Consider the following 26,972-nt stretch of genomic DNA (forward strand, 5'->3'; position numbering starts at 1 on the left):
CAGCGGGATGTGCCCAGTGGTTTCCCTATTTGGGCAGAAATGGAAATGGCAATTCAGGATGATCAGTTTCGTTATTCAGTGGCTTTGCTTCCAGTCAGCCAATGAAAGGTTTGAATGTAAATTATTTAGGGACTTCTGTAAAGTAAAAGTTGAGTGCCAAGCATAGCTGGTCTGATCAACAGCACGTACAATGAAGTATTTGTCCCCCTGTGAAGTACAAATAAATTAGGTTATTTAAGAGTTATACCTAAAACTGGAATGCCACTGCATGTATGGATTAACATGGGACAATTGGAAAACATTGAAAGTAAGGTTTAGATTTAGAAATATGAAGTCTCTGCTGGATGACTGGCTTAGGGGAAGGAAGAACAGAGACTAGATTAGTATTGAGGCAAAAATTGAAGAAACCCAAGAACTTTGTTTTCATCTCTCTCTCTTTCTCTCTCTCTCTCTCTCTCTCTCTCTCTCTCTCTCTCTCTCTCTCTCTCTCTCTGATCATTTATTCTTTCATATAGGTTTTTTCTCATATCAAAAAGCCAGGAGCAACTTAAATATTAGCAATAATTTACTTTTTTATTACTGCCACTGCCAAACTTGATTACCCAACTGTTTTTCTGAGCCACCGTTTCTTTATTATTTTTTTGTTTAGTTGTTTTTCAGTTGTGTCTGACTTTGATCAGATTTTGGGTTTCTTCTCCAGCTTATTTAAGAGCTGAGGAAACTGAGGCAGACAGGGTTAAGTGACTTACCCAGGATCACACAACTAGTCTTGAGGTCAGATTTGAACTCTGGAATGAGACTGCCTGACTCCAGTCCTGGCACTCTAGGCCCAACACTTTATCCACTGCAGTACCTATCTGCCCCACTTCTTACTTTCTTAAACCCCTATAATTTCTCATGTACTTCTCAAACCAGATTTGTCTGTGTGTGACACTTCTGAGAAAAATTTTATTAGCTTTTTGGGTTTTGTTTCATCTAACTAAAGTCAACTATCTGGTGGTCATCAACTATAATTTTATATTTTTTATGAAGTTTCTTTATAGGAGAAGGAGCAAACTGCCTACATAAAACTGGCAGAAATACCACATAGAGTAGAAGAGGAAAAAAAGGTCAAAGGCAACAAAATCAAAAAAAGGAACCAGCAGTAAAATTGTTGGACTCATCTGTTTGAACAAAGTATGGGTGACAAACAAGAACTAGATGTTCCAAAGCAAGGAGGCACTTTTGACCTCATAAGTATCATTGAGACTTGAATGGTAGGACTAGAGATTGAAATATGGTTCCTTATTGACAAGGAATGGAGTAGGTTATAAGGTGAGAATGGGTGGCTAGCACTGTATATTGAGAAGATATTCTCATATTAGAAAATCTAGAATTGTGCATAGATTTGAGTGAAAATCAGTGGAGGCAGAAATAGAAGCATTATTATCATAGAAGTTGACTATGAGGGCAGCTAAGTGGCACAGTGGATAGAGCACCAGCCCTGGATTCAGGAGTACCTGAGTTCAAATCCGACCTCAGACACTTAACAATTACTAGCTGTGTGACCTGAGCAAGTCACTTAACTTCAATTGCCTCACCAAAAAAACAAAAAAAAACAAACAAAAAAAGAAGTTGACTATGGACCACTTGGACAGAAAGAAAATATAGGTGTATTCAGGAAATAGAACACAAACTTAGCACAGAAGCATGATTTAGTAGTTGTGAGGATCATATGATGTAAAGTGCTTTGCAAACCTTAAACAGCTATATACATAATAGCTCTTGTTATTGTTGTTATTAGTAGGGGGTCTCCCATTACTGTATTCAAATATTTGTTGGAGTTCAATCTCTGTCCCCTGTGCCAAATGGACCTCTGCCTAATCTTGGCTTCTTAGAATCCCAGGCTTCTTTAAAGATTCAGCTCAAATAGTACCTTCTATAGGAATTTTTTTCCTGGTCCTTCAGGCTGATTATGCCTTCTGTTATAAGGTTTCCTTATATCTCCATAGTATGTGTCTTGTTTTTGTAGTTGTTGTTTGTCCTTTGTTCTCGAAGAGGGCCATGACATAGGGGTAATGTCATGACTTGCACTTATTTGGATTTAAGTGAGGGAGGGTTTGTGCAAGTTTACCAACTTCACTCTCTCCTCCAGAGCTGTCTGGGTCCAGTGGCAAGATAATATATCAATACAACTAGAGATGGCCCTGGATATTTAAGGCATTTGGGGTTAAGTGACTTTCCAGGGTTCGCACAGTTAATATCTGAGGTGAGATTTGAACTCAGGTCCTCTTGACTCCAGGACCAGTGCTCTATCCACTGCACCACCTAGCAATACATGTATCTTGTGTATGCCTATTTATAGATGTGTCTTCTCCTCCATTAGAATGTCAGCTCTTTCAGGACAGAGACTTTTCATTTTTTTTTTAATTTGTATTCCCAGCACTTAGTACAGTGCCTGATGCATAGTAACATGCTTACTAAATGCTTGTTGATTGATTTCTAATATAGAATAGCAGAAAATTTCTTGACTTATTTTGATATCATGTTTCAAAAAGCAGAAGAACCAATGAAGATTGACAAGGAGGATTGCCATTCTGTATATGATTCCTACCAACAAGACCAGGTTGCTGAATTAGAAATGATTTGTGATAGAGAATGAAAGGAAGCACAGATATAATGTGACCACCATAAATTTAGTAGTAATGGATTTCAAAAGTTTTAGAGACAGGCTAGCCAAAGTCTTGTTGTTAAATATTCCGTAGGAAACTTCAACCCAGGAAGAATGAGAAGAATGAAATGCAAAAAAAAACAAAAAAATGGGATCATGAAAAAAGGAACTATCTAAAGAAACCAATATGGTTTCTCTCTCCATTCCCACAGTGTAAGCTTAATAAAGGCGGAGATGGTTCTGTGTTTAATAAAGTTTTTTTTGAATGAATGAATCTTAATTTAAAAAAAAAAAAGACAGTATAAAAGATGTAGGCAACGGTGGATAATGGAGGATATGTACCAAAATCTAGCAAGTTCTGTAAGAATAGTGCCAGGAGGCCTACTGCTGGGGAGCTAATAACAGCAAAAAGTCTCCTTCCCCTTTCTCCCTAGAAAGAATAGGACTGATTGACATGAATGAATGATGCTAGTGGATGACAGAGAAAAGACAGAACTGCTTAACTTTTATTTTGCTTGTTTTCTCTGCCAAGGAGAATAGTCATCACACCAAAAAGATGGAACACAAATGGTTCAGAGAAAGCTGGAACTGAAGATAAGTAGGAGATTATAACATTAACACCTAATGCCCTTAATGCCAAGGGTATTTAACCATTTTTGTGTTATAGTCCCTTTGGCACTTTGGTGAAATCAATGAATTCATTCTCAGAATAATGTTTTTAAACATGTTAAATAAAATGCATAGGATTACAAAGGAAACAAGTTAAGGAAATTAAGTTCACAAACCCAAAGTTAAGAACTTTTGTCTTCATGAGTTTTAGATGGCAGGTATAAACAAACTATATCCCAGAGTACTGAAAGTATCTCTTAGCCACCATGAACTCTTAACCACTCTCAGTGGTCTTTGATAGAGAGGTGTTGCAGCATTAGCAAATAGCAAATGTTTTCCTGATTTTTAAGAAGGAAAAAGAGGGATAGGAATGGTGACGCATGCCTATTATCCCAACTACCAGGGAGGCTGAGTCTGATCTCTTGAGATTGGGAGTTGTTGAGCTTCCAGATGCTATACTGATTGGATGTACACCTTAAGTTTGGTATTATTAATATGGCAAACCCCTACCAGGTTGCCTGAGGAGGAGCAGACTGGAACAGGGCTTCTTAAAATTTTTCCACTCATGACCCTTTTCACCCATGAAAATTTTTATGGGACCCCAGGCATATAGGTATATAAAATAGGTATACATAACCTTTTGCTGTTGCCAAATTTTTCATAACCCCCACATTCATTTATGTGACCCCAAATGGGGTCACAACCCACAGTTTAAGAAGCTAGGAACTAGATCAACTCATAACAGAGCAGATTAAAGATCTCGTGCTTATCAGCAGTGGTATTGGGCCATAAGTAGCTCCTGAACTTCCAGCCTGGGTGAGATAGAGAGATGCAATCTTTTTTTTTTTTTTTTTTAAGTTGTGGGCAGGGGGACTAGGAGGGGAAAAGTAGACTTTGCAAACTACAAGGCCAGTGAGCTTGACTTTAATTCCTAACAAAATTCTAGAATGTGTTATTAAAGGGATGGTTAGTAAACACCTAGAAAAGGACGTTATGATCATAAACAGACAGCATGGTTTCATTAAAAACCAGTCATTCAAGTCTAACCTCATTTCCTTTTTTTTTTGAGTGGGTTATTAAACTGATAGTTTACAAAGTAGATTTGGAACTAATTGAATGAATTGAACTTAAAAGGTCTTTGTCAGTTTGAAGAGAAATCACTAGTAGACTGACTGCCTAAAGAATTTGTGCTTGGCAGTGTGCTATCTTGATGTTTTTATCAGTGACATGTATCATGATATAGATGGAATAATTGACAAATTTGAGGCAACACAAAGCTAGGAGAAATAGCTAATATGTTTGTTGAGAGTGTTCAGGGGTGGCTAGGTGGCGCAGTAGATAAAGCACCGGCCCTGGATTCAGGAGTTCCTGAGTTCAAATCCGGCCTCAAACACTTGACACTTACTAGCTGTGTGACCCTGGGCAAGTCACTTAACCCCCATTACCCTGCAAAAAAAAAAAAAGAGAGAGAGTGTTCAGATATAAAAACAATCAACAAGCATTTATTAAACACCTGCTGAATGTCATGCACTGTGCTAGGAGTTGGGAATACAAAAAAAAAAGAAAACAGTCTCTGCCCTTGGGGAGCATATGCAATACCTAAAAAGAAGGCTGAAACTGTAACTCAAATCAAATAAGACATCATTGAAAAGAGATAAGTCTTATACTTTGGTTTTTAAAAATCTATTTCATAAATACAAGTTTGGGGAAACATGGCTAAAGAGCTCCTTCTGAAAGACAAGTTTTAGGGGTTTTCTGGACTGTGAATATAATGTGAATTAATAGTATTATAACACAACCAAAAAATTAATATGAGCAAAGGCTGCATTAAAAGATGTGTTAGCTGGGACTCAGGAGATGATAGTCCCTCTCTACTTTATCCTAGTCAAACTATATCTGGGATGTTATGTTCAATTCAGAACAACACATTTTGAGAAAGACATTGATAAGCTGAAGAGTATCTAGAGAAAAGAGACTAGTATGGTCAGTGAGATCATATGATATAAGGAGCAGTTAAAGCAACTAAAGATAGCTGAGAAAAGAGAAGGATTATAGGGGGGAACCATTGGCCTATGTTTTGCAAATGTCTTCATGTATTTATTTGATTGACCGTTGTGTAGAAAATGGAGGGATTAGAGTTGTTCATCTTGACCCCAGAGAGCAGAACTAGGAGCAATGAGTAGAAATTGCAAAAAGGCAGAATTTAGGGAACACTTTGTTACCCAAAAGCAATATCAGCACTCTCAGGAGGTAGTGAGTTCCCCTGCATTAGAAGCATTCAGGCCAAGACAGGATGACCACTTTTGCATGGTATATTATAGAGTGAATGATTTTTTTCAAGTACAGTTTGAGTTGTTTTTCAGTGCTGAGACTGTGATTCTAAGTATCTTAATATAATTGTTGACATCTAATTACCAGAACATAAGAATCATACTTTTTTTAGGGCTGAAAGAAATCTTAGAAATAATCAAGGGGCAGCTAGGTGGCACAGTGGATAGAGCATTGGCCCTAGATTCAGAAGGACCTGAGTTCAAATCCAACCTCAGATACTTGACACTTAATTAGCTGTGTGACCTTGGGCAAGTCACTTAACCCCAATTGCCTCACTCAAAAAAAAAAACCAACCAGAAATAATCAAGAAGTATGATTGACAAAGGGGTTATATTTTATAAAAGTGTGATTTAATATGGAATTTTAAAAATGAAATTGGGTCTTCAGTGGTCAAGAAAAAGAAGTATTGAAATTGGGAGTAGAGAAACTTTCCCCTTGTCAAGGTTTAAAAAGAATGCCACTCAGAGAAGGAAGAGAAAAAAGAGGACCACTAACTCTACAATTAGAGCTGGAAAAGAAATTGAGGCATTTCCTGATGAGAAGGAATCTGAAAACTCTTGAGGAGGGAGGAGCTGTTTGACTTCCAAGGAGTGATGAAGTAGAGTTTTATTGGATGAGGAATCATCCAATAAAAATCAACAAAAGGGGAAAAAGGGGTTTTTGTTTGTTTAGCTATATTATTACAAGAAAAAAGAGGATCACAGAACGGATAGGACTTTTGTTTGGCATGGAAAGGACAATGATAATTCAGGCTAGATAAAAAGGAAAGCTGGTTCATTCATATTTTGCTTCTGTTTTCTTTGCCAAGAATACTATTGTGCTGGAAATGACTAAATAGTAAGAAAATAATAAAACACACTGAGTTGTCCTTGACTAATTTAAGTCAATAGGCCCAAACGAACTCTATCTTCAGGAACTGAAATAAGTGTCATATGTGATTTGTGAGCAGGGAACTATGAGTGATATGTCAAAGATTTTGAAAAACGATACATGCCACAAGGTTGAGAAATGTAAATATTGTCCTAATTTTTTAAAAAGGGGGTCCCCAAACTATAGGCCTGACCTTGATTTCTGGGAAAATCCTAGAATGGATTATTAAAGAGATTTTTGGTAAATGTTTTGTCATCGTTGTTGTTTGTCCTTCGTTCTCAAAGAGGGCTATGACATCAGGGTGATGTCATGAGTTGCACTGAAGTAGATTTAAGTGAGTGAGGGTTGTGTAAGTTTACCAACCTCACTCTCTCTTCCAGAGCCATCTGGGTCCAGTGGCAGGACGACTGGAGATGACCCACAATGTTTTTTAAGGCAATTGGGGTTAAGTGACTTGCCCAAGGTCACACAGCTAGCAAGTGTCTGAGGTGAGATTTGAACTCTGGTCCACCTGACTCCAGGGGCAGTGCTCTATCTACTGTCCCACCTAGCTGCTCTTGGTAAATGTCCAGAACAAGAAGCAACAAATAAAGAGTTAGCATGGTTTCATCAAGAACAAATCTGATAGACTTATTTCCTCTCTTGGCTGTTATTAAACTAGTATATGAGGAGACTTTTACAAATGTAATATACCTAGATTATGCAGAGCATTTGATAAAGTGTCATATACTGTGCCTTGTACTTATTAGAGATGTAAACTAGAGGATAGTACAATTAGATGTGTTCAGAACTGATAGAATGACTGAATTAAAGAATGTTTTAATGCTTTCACGTCAGCTTGACAGAATGTTACCAATGGAGTGTCCCTATACTGTTGAACATTTTTATCAATCCAATCATCCTAGTGAAGCGATGGATGATGCAGCTCAAAAGGATAGCCAACACTAGGTGTTAATCAGGATCCAAAAGAATTATAACAAGCTAGACCATTAAGCTGAAAGTTTTGCTGCAGGGAAGGGATGAAAAAATATATTTCCCTCCCATCTTTTCAGAGGTGGACGCCTTTTGATGTGGAACACTTCACTCAGTTGATTTATTAGTTGGTTTTACTAAATGTTCTTCCCCACTTTTTTATCCTTTGTTACACTGGATAGTTCTTTGAATGGGGGAGAGAAGGAAAAGAATATATTTGGAAATGAAGATAATGTAAAAATATATTTTATTATAAGTTGAACTGAAATAAGAAACTCAGTAATGATATCTCTTATTAGCATTCAGTAATTTAACTTCACATGTTCAAGTCTGGAGAGGAATAGTTAAACAGCAGTTTGGCTTAAAAAGATATGAATACTTTAGTGAATTGTAGATTCATTAGGATCCAGCAGTATGATGTAGCAGATTTAAAAAAAAAAAAAACAGCTAATGTGATCTTGGGCTGCATTAAGAGGAGAATAGCTTCCAGCATAAGGAAGTGATATTCCTGTTGTGTTCCTCTCTTGTTGCCCCATATATTATATTTAGTTCTGAGTGGCACATTTTAGGAATGACATTGATAAACTGAATAGACTTCAGAGAAAAGCAAGCAAGATGAGGAAGGTCCTTGAATTTGTTCCATACAAGGATCACTTGAAGAATTTGGGGATGTTCAAACTGGAGGAAAAAAGCCATGTTAATTGTGATCAATTGTTTGAAGAGCTTTCACATGTGGAAGAGAGATTGGATGTGTTTTGTTTGGCCCTATAGGAAAAAACTAAAAGCAACAGGTGGAAGTGACAAAGAGACAAATTGAAGTGTGATGTAGAGAAAAAATTTCCTAACATTGAGAGCTGCCCCAAAGTCAGCTTTGCTACATACTGCGTTCTTCATTAGAGATCTTTAAGAGCCTGAATGATCTTTTCTATATATGTGAGAATTCTTCTTGGTTATAGGTTGGACTAGATGTTTGCTGAATTCCTTTTCTAACTCCTTTATTATGTCAGTCTTAAAGAGTGCTTGTCCAATTAGTTAAATAATGAATTTGGCTTCAACATATTTTAACTTATTGTACATTGTTTCAGCTTAGCATTATTTAAGCACCCTAAAGGTAAATTGGTATTCCCAGGAAGTGGTTTAAAAAAAGCTTTTTTTGAGAATTTATTCAACATCCCTTCCTGCCCTTAATTTTTATCACCAGAAGGGATAAAAAATATCTCATTGAGAAGCTTTGTGCATTCGCATACTTGTTGCTAGATGGATTATAGACTGAAAACCGAAGGGTCAGTGAGTCCAGCCTATTATTTTACAGAAGAGGAAACTGAGACTTCAAAGAGCCTAAATTTCTTAAGATTCACACCAAATAGGGGCAGCTAAGTGGCTCAGTGGATAAACCCCCGGCCCTGGATTCAGAGGTCCCGAGTTCAAATGTGGCCTCAGACACTTGACACTTACTATCTGTGTGACCTTGGGCAAGTCACTTAACCCTCATTCCCCAGGGGCTGTGGGGAGGATTCACATTAAATTGCAGGGCTAATATTTCAACCCTGAGCCTGTGACTCCAAATCCAGCACTTTCCAGTGAAGCATTTGCAAAAGGAAGGGGGTGGGAGAAATTTTCCCTTCAAATTTTTGTTCTCTTTACATTTACTTCCCCTCTTCCTAAGACTCTTGTGTGGACAGTGGTGCTGCAGTTGGAAAACTTTTCATCTTGGTGAAACCAGATTTCATAATTTTTTGTGTGTGGGGGGCAGTGAGGGTTAAATGACTTGCCCAGGGTCACACAGCTAGTAAGTGTCAAATGTCTGAGGCCGGATTTGAAATCAGGTACTCCTGAATCCAGGGCCAGTGCTTTATCCACTGTGCCACCTAGCTGCCCCCCAGATTTCATTAATTTTTGAGGCAATCTAAGACAATGAATGGAAGCGATTTTAGTTCCTTTTTCACTGATGGGTATATCTTTCAACAGATTCTTTGATTTATCCCTTTGGTTGTCCATTTGAAAAACTGCAGTGATATAAGATACTTTTGATATAGAATCATAGTTCTTCATTGGTAGGCAAGCACATTAAGAATTCTTTGCTTAAAACCCTAAAGTTCTTTGGAAAATGGTGCTATATACCCTCTTGCAAGCCCTCATCACTCTATAACTGGACTATTGCAATAGACTGCTGGTTGATCTCCCTATGTTGTCTCTCTCCATTCTGGTCTGTCCTCCTCTGCCTAAAGTGCATGTCAGACCTAAGCATCCCCCTATCCCCTCTGTCCCTCCAGTAAACTCCACTTCCTCCTTGTTGCTGCTGGTATCAAATATACAATTTTCTGTTTGGTTTTCAAAGCTCTTAATAACCTGTCTTCTTTCTGGGCTTCTAACACCCCCAACCCCAATGTACTCTGTGATCCACTGACACTGATCTTCTTGTTGCTTATCACACATACTTCATCTCTCAGCTCTGGGAATTCTCACTGGCTGTCCCACCTGCCCAGAATTCTCTCCTTCCTAATCCCCACCTCTTGGCTTCCCTGGCTTCCTTCAAGTTTCAGCTACAATCCCACCTTCTGCTGGTAGCCTTTCCCATTCCCCTTTAATGCTGGTGTATTTCCCTTGGCTGATTATTTCCAATTTATTTATATCTCAAGTATATTCACAGTATATATTGTGTTTATCATAGTAGTTTACATATTGTTTCCCCCATTAGACTGTGAGGTCCTTGAGAAGAGGGAATCTGCTTTTCTTTGTATATACCCAATGTACAGTGCCTGGCATATAGTAGGCACTTAAAAAATTTTATTGATTGACTGTCCTCTCCTTTAAGGAATATATAATCAACAAAGGAAATGTGCATCCTTTTTATTTATGGTTTAATATTAGAATACCAGTTACAATTTAGGTAAATAATCATTGCAACCATGGATGATATTTGAGGCATATTTCTAGCCTTTAGAGTAAATTATTATATGAACTTAAATTTCTGTGCCTTGGGATCATAGAATCATAGGTGTAGAGCTAGAAGGGACCTCAGAGCCCATTTAGTCAAACAACTTCATTATAGATGAAGAAAGCCCAGAGAGGTTAAATGTCTTACCTTTATCTGATTGCTTCTATTTAGAGATGGTTTGAAGATTCTTTCACATTTTTAGCCTCTTTTTTTCATTGCAAATAATTACTTTTGATAGGCACATGCTGCACTGTTGGATGGGTTTGTTCTAATATGTCTGTAAAAGGATTCCTGTAGTTTTAATTACATTTTAGGCAGTTTGCCTAAAAGAGAGTGACTGAAGTGCTACTGGCACACTTAACTTTTGATGAAAATAATTTTAAATTCTGGTGGTATAATATGTCAGACAAATTGTAGATTTATGAAGACCTTGTACTTGAAAACTTATCAGTTTTTTGCACTTAAAACTTGTCGCATCATGTAAGTACCATTCTGTTTAAAAAACTTATTTACCTATCAGGGTAAGTGATGATTAGATTATCATGCTTGTAAAAGCAGGCCATGAAGTTGTCCTTTGAGATATAAGCACATTTTACAATTTTTGGAGATAGTAGATAAACTACTTTGATTTGGGGAAATACAAGGCATGTTTAATAAGATTTATACAGCATTAAATAATATTAAACGAATGTACTATTTTACGTTAGGAATGCTATCTTTTGTAAATATTTATTGTTCTGATTCCTTTGAAATTTTTAATGTTTTAACTGTTAAGAATTCTTCCATAGAATTACTCCATCTTTAAATAATATTGGCAGAAATACTAAATACAAAGAAAGTTACATTTAAAGAGCCTTCTACTTCTTAATTTTTTTTTCTTTTGGTAAAACCAAAACTTGTCACTGGTTGTTTCCCCTCTTGACTTTCTTACATCTCTCAATTGTATTGTCATATGCCCAGTAACCCATGCTTGAGACCACAGAGTCCTATTCCCTAGTTCCCAAATCCAATTTTTCATTAGATCCTATTGATTCTATTTGCACAATATATCTTCAATATATCTCTTCTTCTCTATTGTTCCTGCCAGTGTATTATCTTCATGTGATCTACTGTAACACTTCTCATTCAAAAACCTTTACTAATTCCCCACTGTATAACAAATTAAGTCAACTTACAATAAATGTTTTATAGCCCCCCCACACACACTTCCCAAGTAGTCTCCTCTCTCCCAAACTAAGTCTTTTTTTTTTTGTAACAAAGAAGTTCAGATAAACAAAACAAATCAATACTTTGGCCATGTTTGATAGCTTATTCATCACTCCACAGCTGAAGGCCACCTCCTCTGTCCTGAGCATGGTAAGTCGTACTTTACCATCCATCCTCTGACATCACAGTTAGTTACTGAATTGAACAGAGTTCTGAAGTCCTCCATTTTAAAAAATTTCATTATGGTCATCTTTGCTTTGCTTCTATTCATGCAAGTCTTTCCAAATTTCTCCAAAACTTGTTTCTTATTACACAGTAGTATTCTATTGCATTCATATACCACAATTTGTTTAGTTATTCCTCACCTTATAAGCACCCATTCTTCTGCTATCCCTTTGCTATAATAAAAAGTGCTGCTATAAATATTTTTGTAATGATAATACATTTCCTTTTGACTGTGATTTTCTTGGAGAACGTTTAGTAGTGATTTCACTGCATCAGAGGGAATTTACAGTTTAGTGATTTCTCTAGTCAAATTGTTTCTCAATAGTTCAACCAACATGTATTAATGTGTCTGCCTTGACATAGCTCTCAAACATTTACCATTTTATTTGTAAGATGAGACTTTAAAGCATTTTAAATTTCCTTTTCTCTTATTATTAAGTGATTTGTGGTATTCTTTCGTATGGTTGTTGATAGCTTATATCTTCTATTGAAGTTTTTGAAAATTGACTGTTCATATCCTTCAGTGATTTATCAGTTGAGGAAGGATTTGTGTGTATGTATGTTTGTGTAAATGTTTATGTGTATATAGACATACAAACATATATGTTCATATATGTATTTGTGTATATATTTATATATGTGAGTGGGTATGAATGAGCATAATAAAGATATACATGTTCACATATTGATAGGTGTGTGTGTATACACACATACACACACATATATATATATATATATATATATACATTTTTATCTATCATATATAGTTTAGATTTTTACCTTTACTGGATATATTGGCTATGAAGATTTTTTAAAAGTCTGACATTAGCCTAACATTTTAGAAGTTCTGTGTAATCCTAAATATTTCCAGATCTTTCTTTCCCTACTCTTCTTCATGTATCCTATATTCTAACCAAAATACTTATCATTCCCTATATGCATCCCATGCTTTCCTCCTTTTTGCCTTTGTCAATACTCTCTCCACTGCATAGAACGACACTCCATTTCCCCTTTTCTTTTTAACTAAATCTGATATATCCTTCAAGGTCTAGTCCCAGTGCGATATCTTGCATGAACCCTTTCTTTTTTCCCTCTGGAAGAACTTGTCTTTCCTCTGAATTTGTTTAGTAGGGCTTTAGTTTTTCTTTATTTTAGGAACTTACTACATTCTGTTTTGTGAAGGATTATTTGGAAACAATACATCTCCCCTACCATACTCTCAAGTTCCTTTAAAGCCTGTCTTTTTCATCTTTTATAACCCAGCATGGTATTTTGTTGTTGTTGTTGTTTTGATTTTTGCCCCCAAAGGCCAGTCTGGTTCCTGCTATGTTAAAATGGGTCTATGTACTCTGAACCTTTTAAAGGAATCCAAGGAGATCATAGGCTATGCCATCCTTGGGGAAGCCTTAGGAAGCTGAAGTCAACACAAGGAACTGTGTCCTTATGATCTTCTAGAAGCTCAGGGCAGCTAGTTGAGCCACCCCTGTGATTTCATAGAACCAAAATCCTTCTTACCTATAGACAAAACAATCAAAGACTCTTATGGGGTCTTCATAACTGGAATAGTGTCTTCCATTTGTATAGTTAACATTAATTATAGTTTGCAAAATATTTTTTTTATACATGAGGCTGTGTCAAAAGCCACAGGACCCTGAACCATTAACAAACTGGGCATGGGCATTTTCTCTCTTGAATTCTCCTATGTGTTAGACTTTCTTTGGGACATCAAAAAATAAAATTGAGTACATTTCCATTTCTATCTTTGCTTCTGCCCCTCTTACATCACTGTAGCACCTTTTAGATATATGGCATCTGTCTTCTCTGCATTCCTTCTTGCTCCTCAGTGTGAGATTTAAAATTGGATATTAGATCATAAATCTCCCCTACTTAACCTTTCCCTTAATTTATCTCCCAGACTAGTAAATGGAAGAAGATTTTGGTTTTCTAGATAGACCTTTTTATTTATTGTTATGGTAGTCACAAGGTGATGTTGATTAGAAGGATAGGAAAGTAGAAACACAATACAAATCGTCTTAAGTCTAAGCTTAGTCTATATTCCTTATAAAAAATCTCACCAAACCGAAAAGGCCACCTTTGGAGAGAGAGACCATCTGTGCTGCGCCGTCAGGAGTCCCGCCAAGCAGGCCAAAGCCTCCTCTTCCATTCTCTCCACCCCGGAAGTCAAGTGCCCCGCAGGCAGTCTGACATGCGCAGCAGGCGGACTGTTCGTCTCCTCCCCAAAAGGGTGGTCCTTGAAAAACTGGCGTCTTTCAGTTATCCTAACCGACTGTTAAAAACTTTCATATTTTACCACATCAGTTTATAGGGTAAAAAAACACATCTGTCTTCACTTTCATCCGCATTACAAGGCCTATTTGCTAACATTGTTGAAACAATAAATATGACTCTTTATTTGATATAGTTAGGTTTTAGTCAGGAAGGCTTCCAGATCCAAAAGCTGCTATACTCAATATTTGGATAGTTTGACAGGAGATAGTTTAAGATTGAATATTATTAGATTTAACCTGGATCAACACATCACTGTGGATTGGAATTATTTAGTGTTTGCTGTTGAATGCTAGATTTGTTTGTATGAGGTTGTGTTTTTTTTCCAAAATGCACTTTTGCTTGTCTTGTTGATTTACAACTATTGCTATTTCTGCTTAAGTCTCTTCTGACAATGATAAATAGATTCATTTGGCAAACTCAGCTGTTTTTATTAAAAGTGAATGTTTTTGAGTAGAAAGGGGCTTGTATACAATTTTCTTGTCAAAGAACCATGATGGGGAAATAAAGCGATGTTACTTCCTTCTTGTTGAGCATCAATTCCACATACCTTGAGCTATTCTCAGCTTATCTTCAGAAGGCTCTTACTTTCAAACTAAAGATGGTGTTAGTTATCAGTGTATGTTGGGAAAAGTGTATGATTTTATCTTTATTTTTTGTAAGTCTAGGACTGATACATTTTTCCATGTCTGGGAAGTAAAAACTTTAGTCTAAAAAAAAATACACAAAAGAATGGAATACATGAATGACTTTTGATTTTGTTCTTTTCCCAAATAAAAAATGTATTTTTAAGAAATCACAAAATCTGTGTGACTGTTTTTAATGTATAAATATACAAAGTTTTCCTATATAGGTTTTCTTGTTTTAGTTAAGCCATGTAAAATGTATAATATATTTGATTAATAGCTAAGAAAATATTACATTGCTGTAATAATTTAGGAGACATTTATTGAATACTTACTGTGTTTGATGGTGCCATATTTAAAATGGTATCTGTATTAAGAATGTGTATTAGACATTCAAGCAGAAAATAGGAAAGCCCTTTAAAAAGCTTTTTTTTAAAAATAAATGCTTTTATCTAGAAAATGGTTCCCATTAGTGGTTCATGAACCCCATGGGGTGTTCACAACAATGGTTAAAGGGGAATTTCACTAAAAAATGTTTAATGGTGCCCTAAGCAGGAAATAATTGCAGAATATTATGAGTACTATATTAAATTACCCTAGGGATTCACAAATTTGATGTTGTTGAAAGGGGTTCATGGAACAAAAAAAAAACAACATTGGTAACCACTGTTCTAGAATATCATTGTGTTTATAATTATTTGTAAATTCTATCAGTGTCTGAAATGGCTTCAACCTAATATGCCAAAATTCTCCTGAGGATCTAATAAATTGTTATTCTCTTCCTGGCATAGTTTTTTTGATAAGTTATCTCCTGGCCTCAATTTTCAGAGGAAGCAGGGTAAAATTTCAGATTTCCACAAATAGAAGTTTCTACCCTAATAGTTTCAATGTGATCTATTATTCTGTAAATCCTCATTTTAATTTTAGAATGAAAATATACATTTTGATACTCAATGCATCAGTTTGGGTGTGTCTTCCACTATTATATCACATCCCATTTGTATCTTCTCATCCTGTGTATTTCTTGTTCATCAACCTATAAATCTTCCAAACAAGAGACCCCATGTGCTGAAAGCTTTCTGTGGGTCTTTCAATATTTATGTGTTTCATCTGGAACTGTCTTTATCCCTAACCCTTACATCTTTTTTTCCTATAAAAAATTTCCTTGATAATAGTTTTTATTCCACTTCTTGCACACAGATCATATTTGAAAATGTTACAGCCTATGACTGCCTACCAAGTATGCCCATATGTCTTCAGAATAAAAATATGAATGGATGTTTTTCCTTGGTCTCCCAAATTCTAAGCTCAATTTTTATTGATACCCTCTTATAATATTGTGTGGTAGAGGAAAAAGTGAATGAAGAGTTTGCTAGATGATATTTTTAATAAAATATATCTGTTCTTTCAGTATTGTAAATAGTGAGGATGAAGATATATTCGACCCTGGAGAGTGTGAATTTGCAGCCAAAAAAAGGAAAAAGGATCACTTTAGGAAAAGCACAAATACTCAATGTAAGATAATTTTCCATAACATAGTTTAACACATATATGTATATGTGTGTATGAGTGTGTGTCATTGAATCACTTATTAACTTTGATACTTATTAAATAGATAGGAGAGGCTTTTTGTTTTTTTGTTTTGTGTTATTTGGGTTTTGGTCTGGACCTCTGATTTTATTGGTGTGAAGGAACACGTAGTATAGAAATTCCTTATCCATGCAGCAGCTCATCTGTAATTTAAATATAGTCTTAAAGAGATACTTGGGGCACTAAGAGATTAAGTGACTTGCCCACAATCACACAGTTAGTAAGTGTCAGAGACAGAACTTGAACCCAGGTCTCCAAGGCTGAGACCATATTTATCCAGTATGCCACATTATATCTGTATGCATTTAGCTCTGCATCTTTTTTTTTTTTAATGTCCAGGTTTTCAGGTTGGGACAATGGGGACACTGTTAGACTTCTGGGATGTAAAAAGTGAAATAAAGAAAAACATGCTGTCTGAGTGACTGGCAGAGCTATCACAAAACCTAATCATTTCATTCCTGTTACAGGAACTCAGGCCTTCAGTTGAAGCCGTTAACTTAAGCCAGTTATTTTATATTGTGTAGAATTCTAATAATTTTAGTTAACTTGTTTCCTAACCTGAAGCAATTTAATGGGCGGGAGGGAGCCAGAGGAGAAAATTATGATAGCAAGAATTAACAGCTGATCAGCCACCAACATTGGGGGGATATAAAAACTATTTTTAAAAGAAATAAAATATAAAAGTACAATAATCTAATGCCTGTATTGAGAATTTCAGTAGCCTCTAAAGGAATCACTGTTCTAGAACAATGTGTTAATTGATGTGTGATGATGATGCTTCAAATCATCAAAAAGATTAAACTGTGCTTGTTTAAGAAGAGAACATTTTAGAAAGATTTTGGTCCAAAACAGTTAAAATTAAGTTTGGAGGCTTTAAAGAAAATTCCCATATATAGAACACCATATTCCATGATGAAGGAAGCATTCATTTTCTGGGGTCATTGGTAAGGAAAATCCTACTTATGAACTGGAAACCAATATCATTAAAAATACTTAAATTGGGGCAGCTAGGTGGCGCAGTGGATAGAGCACCGGCCCTGGAGTCAGGAGTACCTGAGTTCAAATCCGGCCTCAGACATTTAACACTTACTAGCTGTGTGACCCTGGGCAAGTCACTTAACCCCAATTGCCTCACTAAAAAAAAAAAGAAAAAACAAAAAAACAAAAACAAACAAACAAAAAATACTTAAATTGTTTAAAAAAAATTAAGAAAGAATTTAAAAAGAAAATTTTAAGTTAAAATGTTTGAATATTTTAATTGTTTCTTCCCCATAACCTGTATCTTAGATATCTCTAGCTTCACTGATACCACTTTTTATTTGATTCTTCTAAATTCACAATATATCATTGGTATTTGCCTTAATGTGATTCATTTTTTTCCAAAGAAATAAGTTTTAGAGACTACTTGTAAGGCCCTGAAATAGCTAATAAAAGTGATTATTTTTTCCTTAGCTAAGTAAATTAATGTGGTTATGATTATCAAAACCCTACCAGTTCTATTCAAAGTTGATATTATGAAAAAATTTTAGAAAAACATAAAAACAATGTATTGAATTTTTAAGTTAATCTTTATTTCAGGTTTTTATCGTGAAAAATGGATTTATGTGCATAAAGAAAGCACCAGAGAAGTAAGTATTTTATCATATGTAGAATGAAAGGTTTTGTAATGTTGCATATCTTTTTTTCTGTTTTACTGAAATAATTATCTACTTGTCAAATAAGTTTTGATGAACATTGAAAATTGAAAAAAAATTTAAATTTTCCATCATCTTTTTTTTGGTGAGGCAGTTGGAGTTAAGTGACTTGCCCAGGGTCACACAGCTAGTAAGTGTCAAGGGTCTGAGGCTGTATTTGAACTCAAGTCCTCCTGAATCCAGGGCCGGTGCTCCATCCACTATGCCACCTAGCTGCCCCTCCGTCATTTAATTTAACAAATATTTTAATACATTCTACATGTAAGGCATTTTGATAATAGAGATAATACATGGTTCCTGCCCTCAAGATGCTTACAATTTAGTTGGGGAGATAGAGAGAAGATATCAATTATATAAATTACAAATTTAAGACAAATGTCTTAAATACCTTAGTATTTAAGTAATATAAAGTACTATGGAGATTCAGGGGAAGAAGGAAGCAGACTCTACAGTTAAATCCATGAAAATTTTGTGGAGGGTTAGCATTTGAGCTGGACCTTAATAGATGGGTTCATTTCACATGAATCAGTGAGTCAAGCAGCATTTATTAAGCATCCACTACATGCCAATCACTGTGATAGGTGCAGGAGAGACAAAGACAAAAGTGAAAGACCCTTCATTCTTAAAGAGCTTGTTTCTGTCTTGGAAACAATAATGCACATAAAGACCATGAGGATTCTGTTCTATGTGTATGAAAAAAATAGGCATGGGAATGATGTTTACTGTCTGTGTGACCTTGGACAAATCCCTTTAGCTCCCTTAGCCTTGTTTTTTTTTTCATTTAAATATGAAGAGGTTGGAGTAAGTGGGCTCTGTAGTCCCTTCTAACTCTAGAACTATTATCCAGGGATGTTTGCATCAAGTTGTGAGCAGAGATTGGGATTGTAAGAAATGGTCACTTCAAGTATAATAAGTTAAAACTTTTCCTTTCTTTGACAAGCCAAACTTGGAATTTTCACAATGCCTCATCTCTGGCAGAACTTGGGCACTTATTGTGTGCTCAACTGTGTGCAAAGCTTAGTTTGTCCTTTAGACCAAGGAACAAATATATTCATTCAGCATGCTTTGTGGCAATTGAGGAAAATGGCTCAGGGAGCAAGTAAGTGTTCATTATGTACTAATTCTGCCAAGCTAAGTTAAGTGAAAGCTTCCAAGAATGTTTATGGAAAAATTTGTCAGTTTAAAAGATACCAGCACCCCCAAAAAGCTCTCTAAAGACCAGAACATAAAAAATGCAATTCATTTAACTCATTTGGTGGCATTAAAAGTATTTAACAGATATAGCTCCCTCTGTCCTTGAAACTTCATAAGAAATTGTTTTAAAGAATCCTATTTGATTTGCAAAAAATACAAAGAATTAGAAATAAATATATGAAAGCCTATTACATTTCATATTATTTGCCAACATAATGAATTCTTGCAAATCTTGGGAGGGCAAACAAATATTTAGAATACATCTCAGTGCTGTGTTCTGTTTCAGTAGGCAGTACAGGATTTTGTCCCTCAGTTCAGTTACACTTTGGCACTGAACCTGTCCTTGGGAGGCTTGCACAAGAGTAACCTGTCCCTTTACCATGCACCTAGAAGGAGAGAAGAAGAAAACATACCTTCTCTTCTTGTCTCCACTTCTGAAACTAGCCTTTCTGAGATCATTTTGAAAATTTTCAACCCCTATGTATATAACCTCGAGCACACTATATTCCTTTCACTTCTAACTTGAAAATGTTTTGCCTATTTAAAGCACTGTGTGTCTTGAATCAGGTTTAAATTGTAATAGATGAACTATGGAATTTGACATGCAAATTGGTATGGAAGATATCTGATTTATGTTGTCCTTGGAGGGAGATAAAGAGAGAATCTTACAATAAGCATTCCAGGAGACAATAGTAATGTTTAAGGTGTGTTTCTGGATGAAGAGTTGTATTTTGAAAAGAGAGACATGAAAAGAATGAATTCATATAGCTTTTGTGTAGTGTGAACATCAAAATCAGAATAAAGTAAGGAATGAGTGAAATATCTTGGGTAAAGAGGACAGTAGTGTTAAAAGGAAATTTCCCTCATTAATAGACCATGAGGATTCTATTCTATGTGTATGAAAAAATAGGTGTTTGCTGTTGGATAAAATTTTGTTTATCTAAAGAAAAATCTAAGTTTAAAACCTAATTATATTAATGTATTCCCAAATAAGTAATTTTTTTTCTGTTGGCTCAGTTTTCTGTTAAGATTCAATTTACCTGTTAGATTGATATGATTTGTCTTTTAATCCAAACCTACAGATAGCTGCTCACTCTCTATCATTCTGAAATCATCTTGCTTGTCATTTCTTACACCATAATAGAATTCTGTCACAATCATATACCACAGCTTATTCAATCTTTCCCCAACTGAAGGGTATCCCCTCAATTTCCAATTCTTTGCCATTATCATTCACTCACAAAATGACATCACAAAATGATAGGAGGAGGCAAAGTATTCTCTTAACTGGTTATACCTACTGTTACCCAGCCTCTTGTAGCAATGGCCTTCCCACCTCCTTCCTTTGACAAATGAAGCTTAACATTTTTAGAATGCCTGGTAGAACTTAAGCATTTATTGTATGCTTAACTGTGTGCAAAGCTTTTGCTCACTTTGTTAGCCTGACTTATAAAGTAATTCCATCCTGCCAGGTTTTCACTGGATTCGGGCTTATTTTTCAGCCTCAAAAAAGGCAAAATATCAGTTTTTCTTATAAAGTGACTTTTAGGCACACATTTTAAAAAACCAAATCCATAGGCATCTGGAAAATAGCACTATCATAACTATAGACAAACCTAGTAGCCCTTCACCGGATTTCAGATAAATTGAAATTTGGTTTCAGAGTGAAAGCTGTAGCCAACTTGCGATTCTCCTGTTAAGACTCGGCATTTCTTCCTGAATTACAGGTACCAGTTCAAATTTAGGTTTACTTGATGAATAAGTAACCAGGGAAAATGGTTATTACAGTCTTGAATATTTCTTTCCAAGCCATGGCAGAACCTGAGAATACCACCCATCTTTTGGTGTAGGAAATATATCTGTCTATGCCATAGCATAATAGCCTTTTAGGTAGAGCCAAGACTATGGAAAGGACACTAGCCATTTTCAGTTTTCTTTTTTCTACAGTTGTAGTTATATGTTCCATATTTCTTATTACATCATTTTACTTATTCCTATTATGTTAATAACATTTGACTATGTAAAAATCTCCTTCATATTGATTGAATCATATTTCTGTCATAGCATGTATTTACGTTGAAGTATAATGTTACTATAAGTAATAGACAAAAAGTTTTCTTCCATTTTTGTCTGGCTTCATTTCATTTTTCTTCTCTTTAAGCCTTTAGATCTCTCTCTGTCTGTCTATCTATCTATCTATCTATCTGTCTAGTCACAATAGCTGTGATTAAAGTCCTAGCAAGTACAAAAGTGACATGACCCTTAAGTTCTTGTCCTGAGATCCATATGACATTTTAGGTTGTAGTCCTACCTTTGCAATTTCCTGATTAGGAAACCCATGGTTTCATGTGACTGATTATCAAAAGAAGACATTGGGAATCCAAAGGCAAAGGTGGACAGTCCCTGTCTTCAAGGACTTTACACTATTTTCAGGAAGACAGTGGATCTCAAGTATGTAGCTATTGAACTCTTATAAATATTTAAACACCTCTGATATTATTGGTATGGATCTTCCCTCTGATCATGTGGAGTCTTCAGGACTTATCATTGCTGAAAAACTCACCACCCAGAAGCCTATTTGATTATGAGTCCCTCCAAACTTAGCTAGACTGGTTCATTCAGTCCATTACCAAGTCCATACTTGAAGCCCTTCTAGCCTGATAGAACTGTTAAGGCTAAAATTCTAGCTAGTCTGTCTAAAATATCTAATGAGTGGTCACCAATAAATTATAAGCTTTAGCAAGAGTTAGGCTTTTAAAAATTTATTAAGGAGAATAAGAATTTGGTAAAGAGAGAGAGAAAGGCCTACATTCCTCTATTTATTAAACGGAGAGAGCATTCCTAGCTCCGCTCTCTGCCAGAGTCCACATGAAAGAGCCCCAGTCAGAGCACCAGGCTCTTCCTTCTTCCTCCCACAAGCAAACATCACTTCCTGACGCCAAAGAAAAGACGCATGGTCTTGCCCTCAAAGACCTTCACCTCTTGGGCAGAGCTCTTCTACAGTAAGTCTCCAGCGGGTGGCGTCATTCCAATCATTACAGAACTTACCAGAGCATTTTGGGACAACCATGGAGAATTCTAGTCATCACCTGTTGTTGTCATCATGCTTCTTTCTTTTCCTTTATTTTACTAGAATGATTTGTCCTTTCCTTCTCCAGCTTATTTTACAGATGAGGAAACTGAGACAAACAAGGTTAAGTGACTTGTCCAGTGTCACACAGCTAGTAAGTGTCTGAGACCAGATTTGAACTCAGACACTTCCTGACTCTAGGACTGGAGCACTATCCACTGTACCACCTACCTATCCCATATAATTTTTAGGGGGTTTTTTGTGTTTTTTTGGGGGGGTTTTGGCAGGGCAATGAGGGTTAAGTGACTTGCTCAGGGTCACATAGCTAGTAAGTGTCAAGTGTCTGAGGCTGGATTTGAACTCAGGTCCTCCTGAATCCAAGGCCAGTGCTTTGTCCACTGTGCCACATAGCTGCCCCCCATTTTTAGGGTTTTGAATTTCCTGTTATCTTCTAGCTAGTTGCTTACATTTCACATGAACTATTTTGAAAATTAACTCTAGTATTTAATTATTTTAGATGGTTAACTGGTTAGAATAATGTAAAATTGTTATTTTCCTCTATTTTCTTCTAAGTATTGATTAGACTTCTAGAATGTTTTATCAAAACATCAATGCAAACAAAACAAAACAAAACAAAAAAACATCAATGCCTTTACTGATTTGTTTTCAAATTTGTATTTCACTCTGTATTTATCTCTTAAATTATTTTTTTCCATTGTTTTTAGAGGCATGGCTATTGTACCTTGGGAGAAGCCTTTAACCGCTTAGACTTTTCAAGTGCAATTCAAGATATCCGAAGGTTCAACTATGTTGTCAAAGTAAGGACTTGGATCTCAGAAATCTTTATTAATGTCATATATAACTAATCTACCTGGCCTTTATACATTTGGCATCTTGAATGTTGAATATGATTAATGTGTTTTTTATAAGAGAAAAAAGTTTGTCTGAATTGCTTTGTGGAAAAACCATTCAGGAAAAAATTACACAGCCCATGATAGAATTGTTAAGTTGAAAGGAAGCTCAAAAAAGCTTAAACTTTTCTTTTGCTTTTTTGTAGGATTGTAGTTCAGCTTCCCTCATCAAAAAATAGTCATCATTTAGAGTAAAACCTGGATCCTAGTTCTGCAGTACTGTGCATATATTTCCTCATTTACTTGGACAAGCCCTATATTTTGGTTATCCCTTTTATAATTCATGAAACTGGGGGCAGCTAGGTGGAACAGTGGATAGAGCACCGGCCCTGGAGTCAGGAGGACCTGAGTTCAAATCCGGCCTAAGACACTTAACACTTAACTAGCTGTGTGACCCTGGGCAAGTCACTTAACCCCAATTGCCTCACACACACAAAAATAATAATAATAATAATTGATGAAACTGAGATACCTCAAGTTAAATTACTTGTCCAAAAGCACAACTGAGTAGCTCAGGCAGCAAGTCTCAGTTTAAAAAAAAAATCAAATTTTTTTCCACATAAGGTCTGAATGAAAGAATAATTAATATTTTATAATAGACAGTCATGTGTTCTAATCTCCACAAGAGGTTTTGAGTTTTGCAGATGGAAAGAAAGCTAGAGAGAGACTAGAGCTGCATGGGAAAAAAGCCAGATGACAAGCAAGAATTTTTAAGGATGTTTGCCTTTTTGTTTATTCTCAAGGAGAGATCCTTTTTCTCCTTCAGTCTTCTGCAGAATGACACAAAATTTTGGACTTTGTATGAAGGGAGAGGCCATACATAGACTAAGGGTACTTATGTATTTGTTTAAATTACTGCCTAGAGCAGATGGAAATTGTTTTGGAACATGTCCATTTTTAAACCTCTTGAGCACTGTAGGAGGCAAACATAATAATTTTCACTAACAGCCATCTTTATTGTCTTTGGTTACAAGAGAAATGTGTGTTGTTTTTCTATTCTCTTAAGTATTTGTAGTAAGTTTTCACTGATATTTTACTTAACTGCCATGGCTTTATCAACATGACTAATATCAAATTATCTGTATGCTCAGTGAGTATTATTGATACTGTTGGATTGTTTTCATTAATTTAGAGGCAATCTTGTTAACTTAGAAAAAGAGCTTTGTGATTTCTGGAAAAGAATGTTTTTGCACTTTTTCTAATGTGTTCAAGAATTTGTCTTTTTAAGAACTTGTGCATAAAAATGCTTCAATTAAGCTTTCCAGATAACATATAACATTTTATATAGAAATCCCTAGTTATGCCAAAATTACCATTATCAAATTCTGGAGGTTGGCCAGATACATTACATTTCTTTTGAATATAATAATATGAGATTTCAATGTCTTAATTATAAATTGTTTCAGTAATCAAATGAAAAGTCATGCTAGTTAACAGTCTCAGTCTTTGGCTCTTGCTAAGTTATATGGAACAAAGTTTGATACTCTTTTGAGTCACAAATCCAAAAAAAAATTAAACTTTATATGCCTCAGTTCAGCTTTTAAGATGTTAAGATAATTAAAATGTTTTGCTTTGTTTTGTTTTTTGTTCAAATGTATTTGAGGCAATCTATGCCATATAGGGCAGCTAGGGGTGGCGCAGTGAATAGAGTGCTGGGCCTGAAATCAGGAAGACTTATTTCTTTAGTTCAAATCTGGCCTCTGATACCTTACTAGCTTTGTGAGCCTGGGCAAGTCTCTTAACTCTGCATGATTCAGTTTCCCCATCTATAAAATGAGTTGGAAGGGGCAGCTAAGGGGTGCAGTGGGTAAAGCACTGGCCCTGGATTCAGGAGGACCTGAGTTGAAATCCGGCCTCAGACACTTGACACTTACTAGCTATATGACCCTGGGCAAGTCACTTAACGCTCATTGTCCCACCCAAAAAAAAAAAAAAAAAAGAGCTGGAGAAGGAAATGGCAAACCACTCCAATATCTTTGCCAAGAAAAACCCAGGGGCAGCTAGGTTGTGCAGTGGATAGAGTACCGGCCCTGGAGTCAGGAGTACCTGAGTTCAAATCCGGCCTCATACACTTAACACTTACTAGCTGTGTGACCCTGGGCAAGTCACTTAACCCCAATTGCCTCACTAAAAAAAAAAAAAAAAAGAAAAAGAAAAACCCAAATGGGGTCAAATAGAGTCAGACTTGACTGAAATGACTAAACAATGACAATATGCCATATAATACCTTATTTGCCTTTATAATTCAGCTTTATTTTTAAAGATTATATATTTCTCAAGTTCTTTTTAAGAGGAGTGAATATCTAAAGATTCATGTAGTTTTAAGAACCATTAATTACCTCTACCATGGTATGACCTTTTATGCAACTGCTTGCTGAGAATGAGAGAATTAGTGTAATGAAACCTATGCATTTGGGCTAATGGATAGGTTAACTTAGGACTGTGATACAAGTAATGAATAAACAATAGAACTCTTTAATGTGTTCCTTTTGTACTTGATGAATTTTTCTTTGGCTGTACAGCAGTACTTAAATGTCTTTAATCATCAAGTCATGATATATAGAATTTTGGAAAATATTTTTAAAGTTCATTATTATTTTAAAAACTGATCATAATTTTTATGTTTTTACCCTGTAAAAAATGTCTTAGCGTATCTTAGAAAAGAATATGATAGAACATTTCAAAATTTTAAATTTCTTTCTTGGATTCATAAAATACTTTATATTTTATTTCTTAATAACTTAGTTGTTAGAAATAATACCATAACACTCATTCACATTGTTAATATAGTTTCCGTAAATCATTATGTTGGGTTGCTTTAAAAAATGACTAGAATAGGGGCAGCTAGGTGGCTCAGTGGATAAAGCAGTGGCCCTGGATTCAGGAAGATCTGAGTTCAAATCTGACCTCAGACACTTGATACTTTACTAGCTGTATGACCCTGGGCAAGTCACTTAATGCACATTGCCCTGCAAAAAAAGAAAAAAAAGGGAAAAAAAGACTAGAATAATTCATTGAACTGTTGAAATTCACCTATATCCAAAGCTTCAGTAAAAATGTTTTTTTTTCTTACATTGGCAAACTATAGGAAGCTAGTCATTTCTCTCCTACTGATTACATTAGATTAGTGTTTCATTATGTGCTTCTCATTAAAAAAAAGAAAAATTCCTCTCATGCATCATGTATTCTGTTTTCAATTCCTACCCTCTGGTTCATAGTTGAGCCTCATTTGCTTTCCCCTCACCCCCTTTATAATAAAGTAAGTTGACTTTTCTTTGGAAATTTTATTTTATGATCTTCTACTCTTAGGAAAATTAGCACATAAAGTTATATTATTTTTGATGAGCATTTTAAAATTTATGATTAATACAGTTATCAAAGGACACAAAATTGTTAGGTGACTTGAAATTTTTTCATCTTAAAGAGAATTGAATCACAAATTGCAACTCAAAACAACTACAAATTACAATTTTAAAAGATTTTTTTAATTAAACAGTTTTCAGCAGGTTTGGAGACTAAGGAAAGTTAAGCATGGTTTGGTTATTGCTCAGTAGATTACCTTTTTATTGAAGGTAATATACTTTAACACCACTAAAAACATTTGTTTCTTCAAAGCCCTTTATTGAAAATGGGCTTTAAGATTTTTTCCATGCAGAATAGTATACCTGTAAATCCGTAAAACCAATTCCTGGGGGCAGCTAGGTGGTGCAGTGGATAAAGCACCAGCCCTGGATTCAGGAGTACCTGAGTTCAAATTTGGCCTCAGACACACTTGACATTTACTAGCTGTGTGACCGTGG

At 35.6% G+C, this 26,972-nt stretch overlaps 1 protein-coding gene across 3 annotated transcripts in view; it reads left to right on the plus strand.

Annotated features, from left to right (window-relative positions):
- FBXO25 (F-box protein 25) overlaps positions 1-26,972 on the plus strand; it is a 110,210-nt gene that overhangs the window by 39,427 nt on the left and 43,811 nt on the right. For 2 of the 3 annotated variants that reach the window (XM_043989684.1, XM_043989685.1), the window contains exons 3-5: positions 16,125-16,228; positions 17,882-17,931; positions 22,987-23,079. In XM_043989684.1, coding sequence (XP_043845619.1) covers positions 16,125-16,228; positions 17,882-17,931; positions 22,987-23,079 — 247 coding nt within the window. Of the gene's footprint in view, positions 1-16,124; positions 16,229-17,881; positions 17,932-22,986; positions 23,080-26,972 lie in introns of those variants that run through there. The other variant, XM_043989686.1, reaches the window with a different exon arrangement.

The sequence above is a fragment of the Dromiciops gliroides genome, chromosome 2 (assembly GCF_019393635.1).
Source record: "Dromiciops gliroides isolate mDroGli1 chromosome 2, mDroGli1.pri, whole genome shotgun sequence".
Classification (NCBI taxonomy): domain Eukaryota; kingdom Metazoa; phylum Chordata; class Mammalia; order Microbiotheria; family Microbiotheriidae; genus Dromiciops; species Dromiciops gliroides.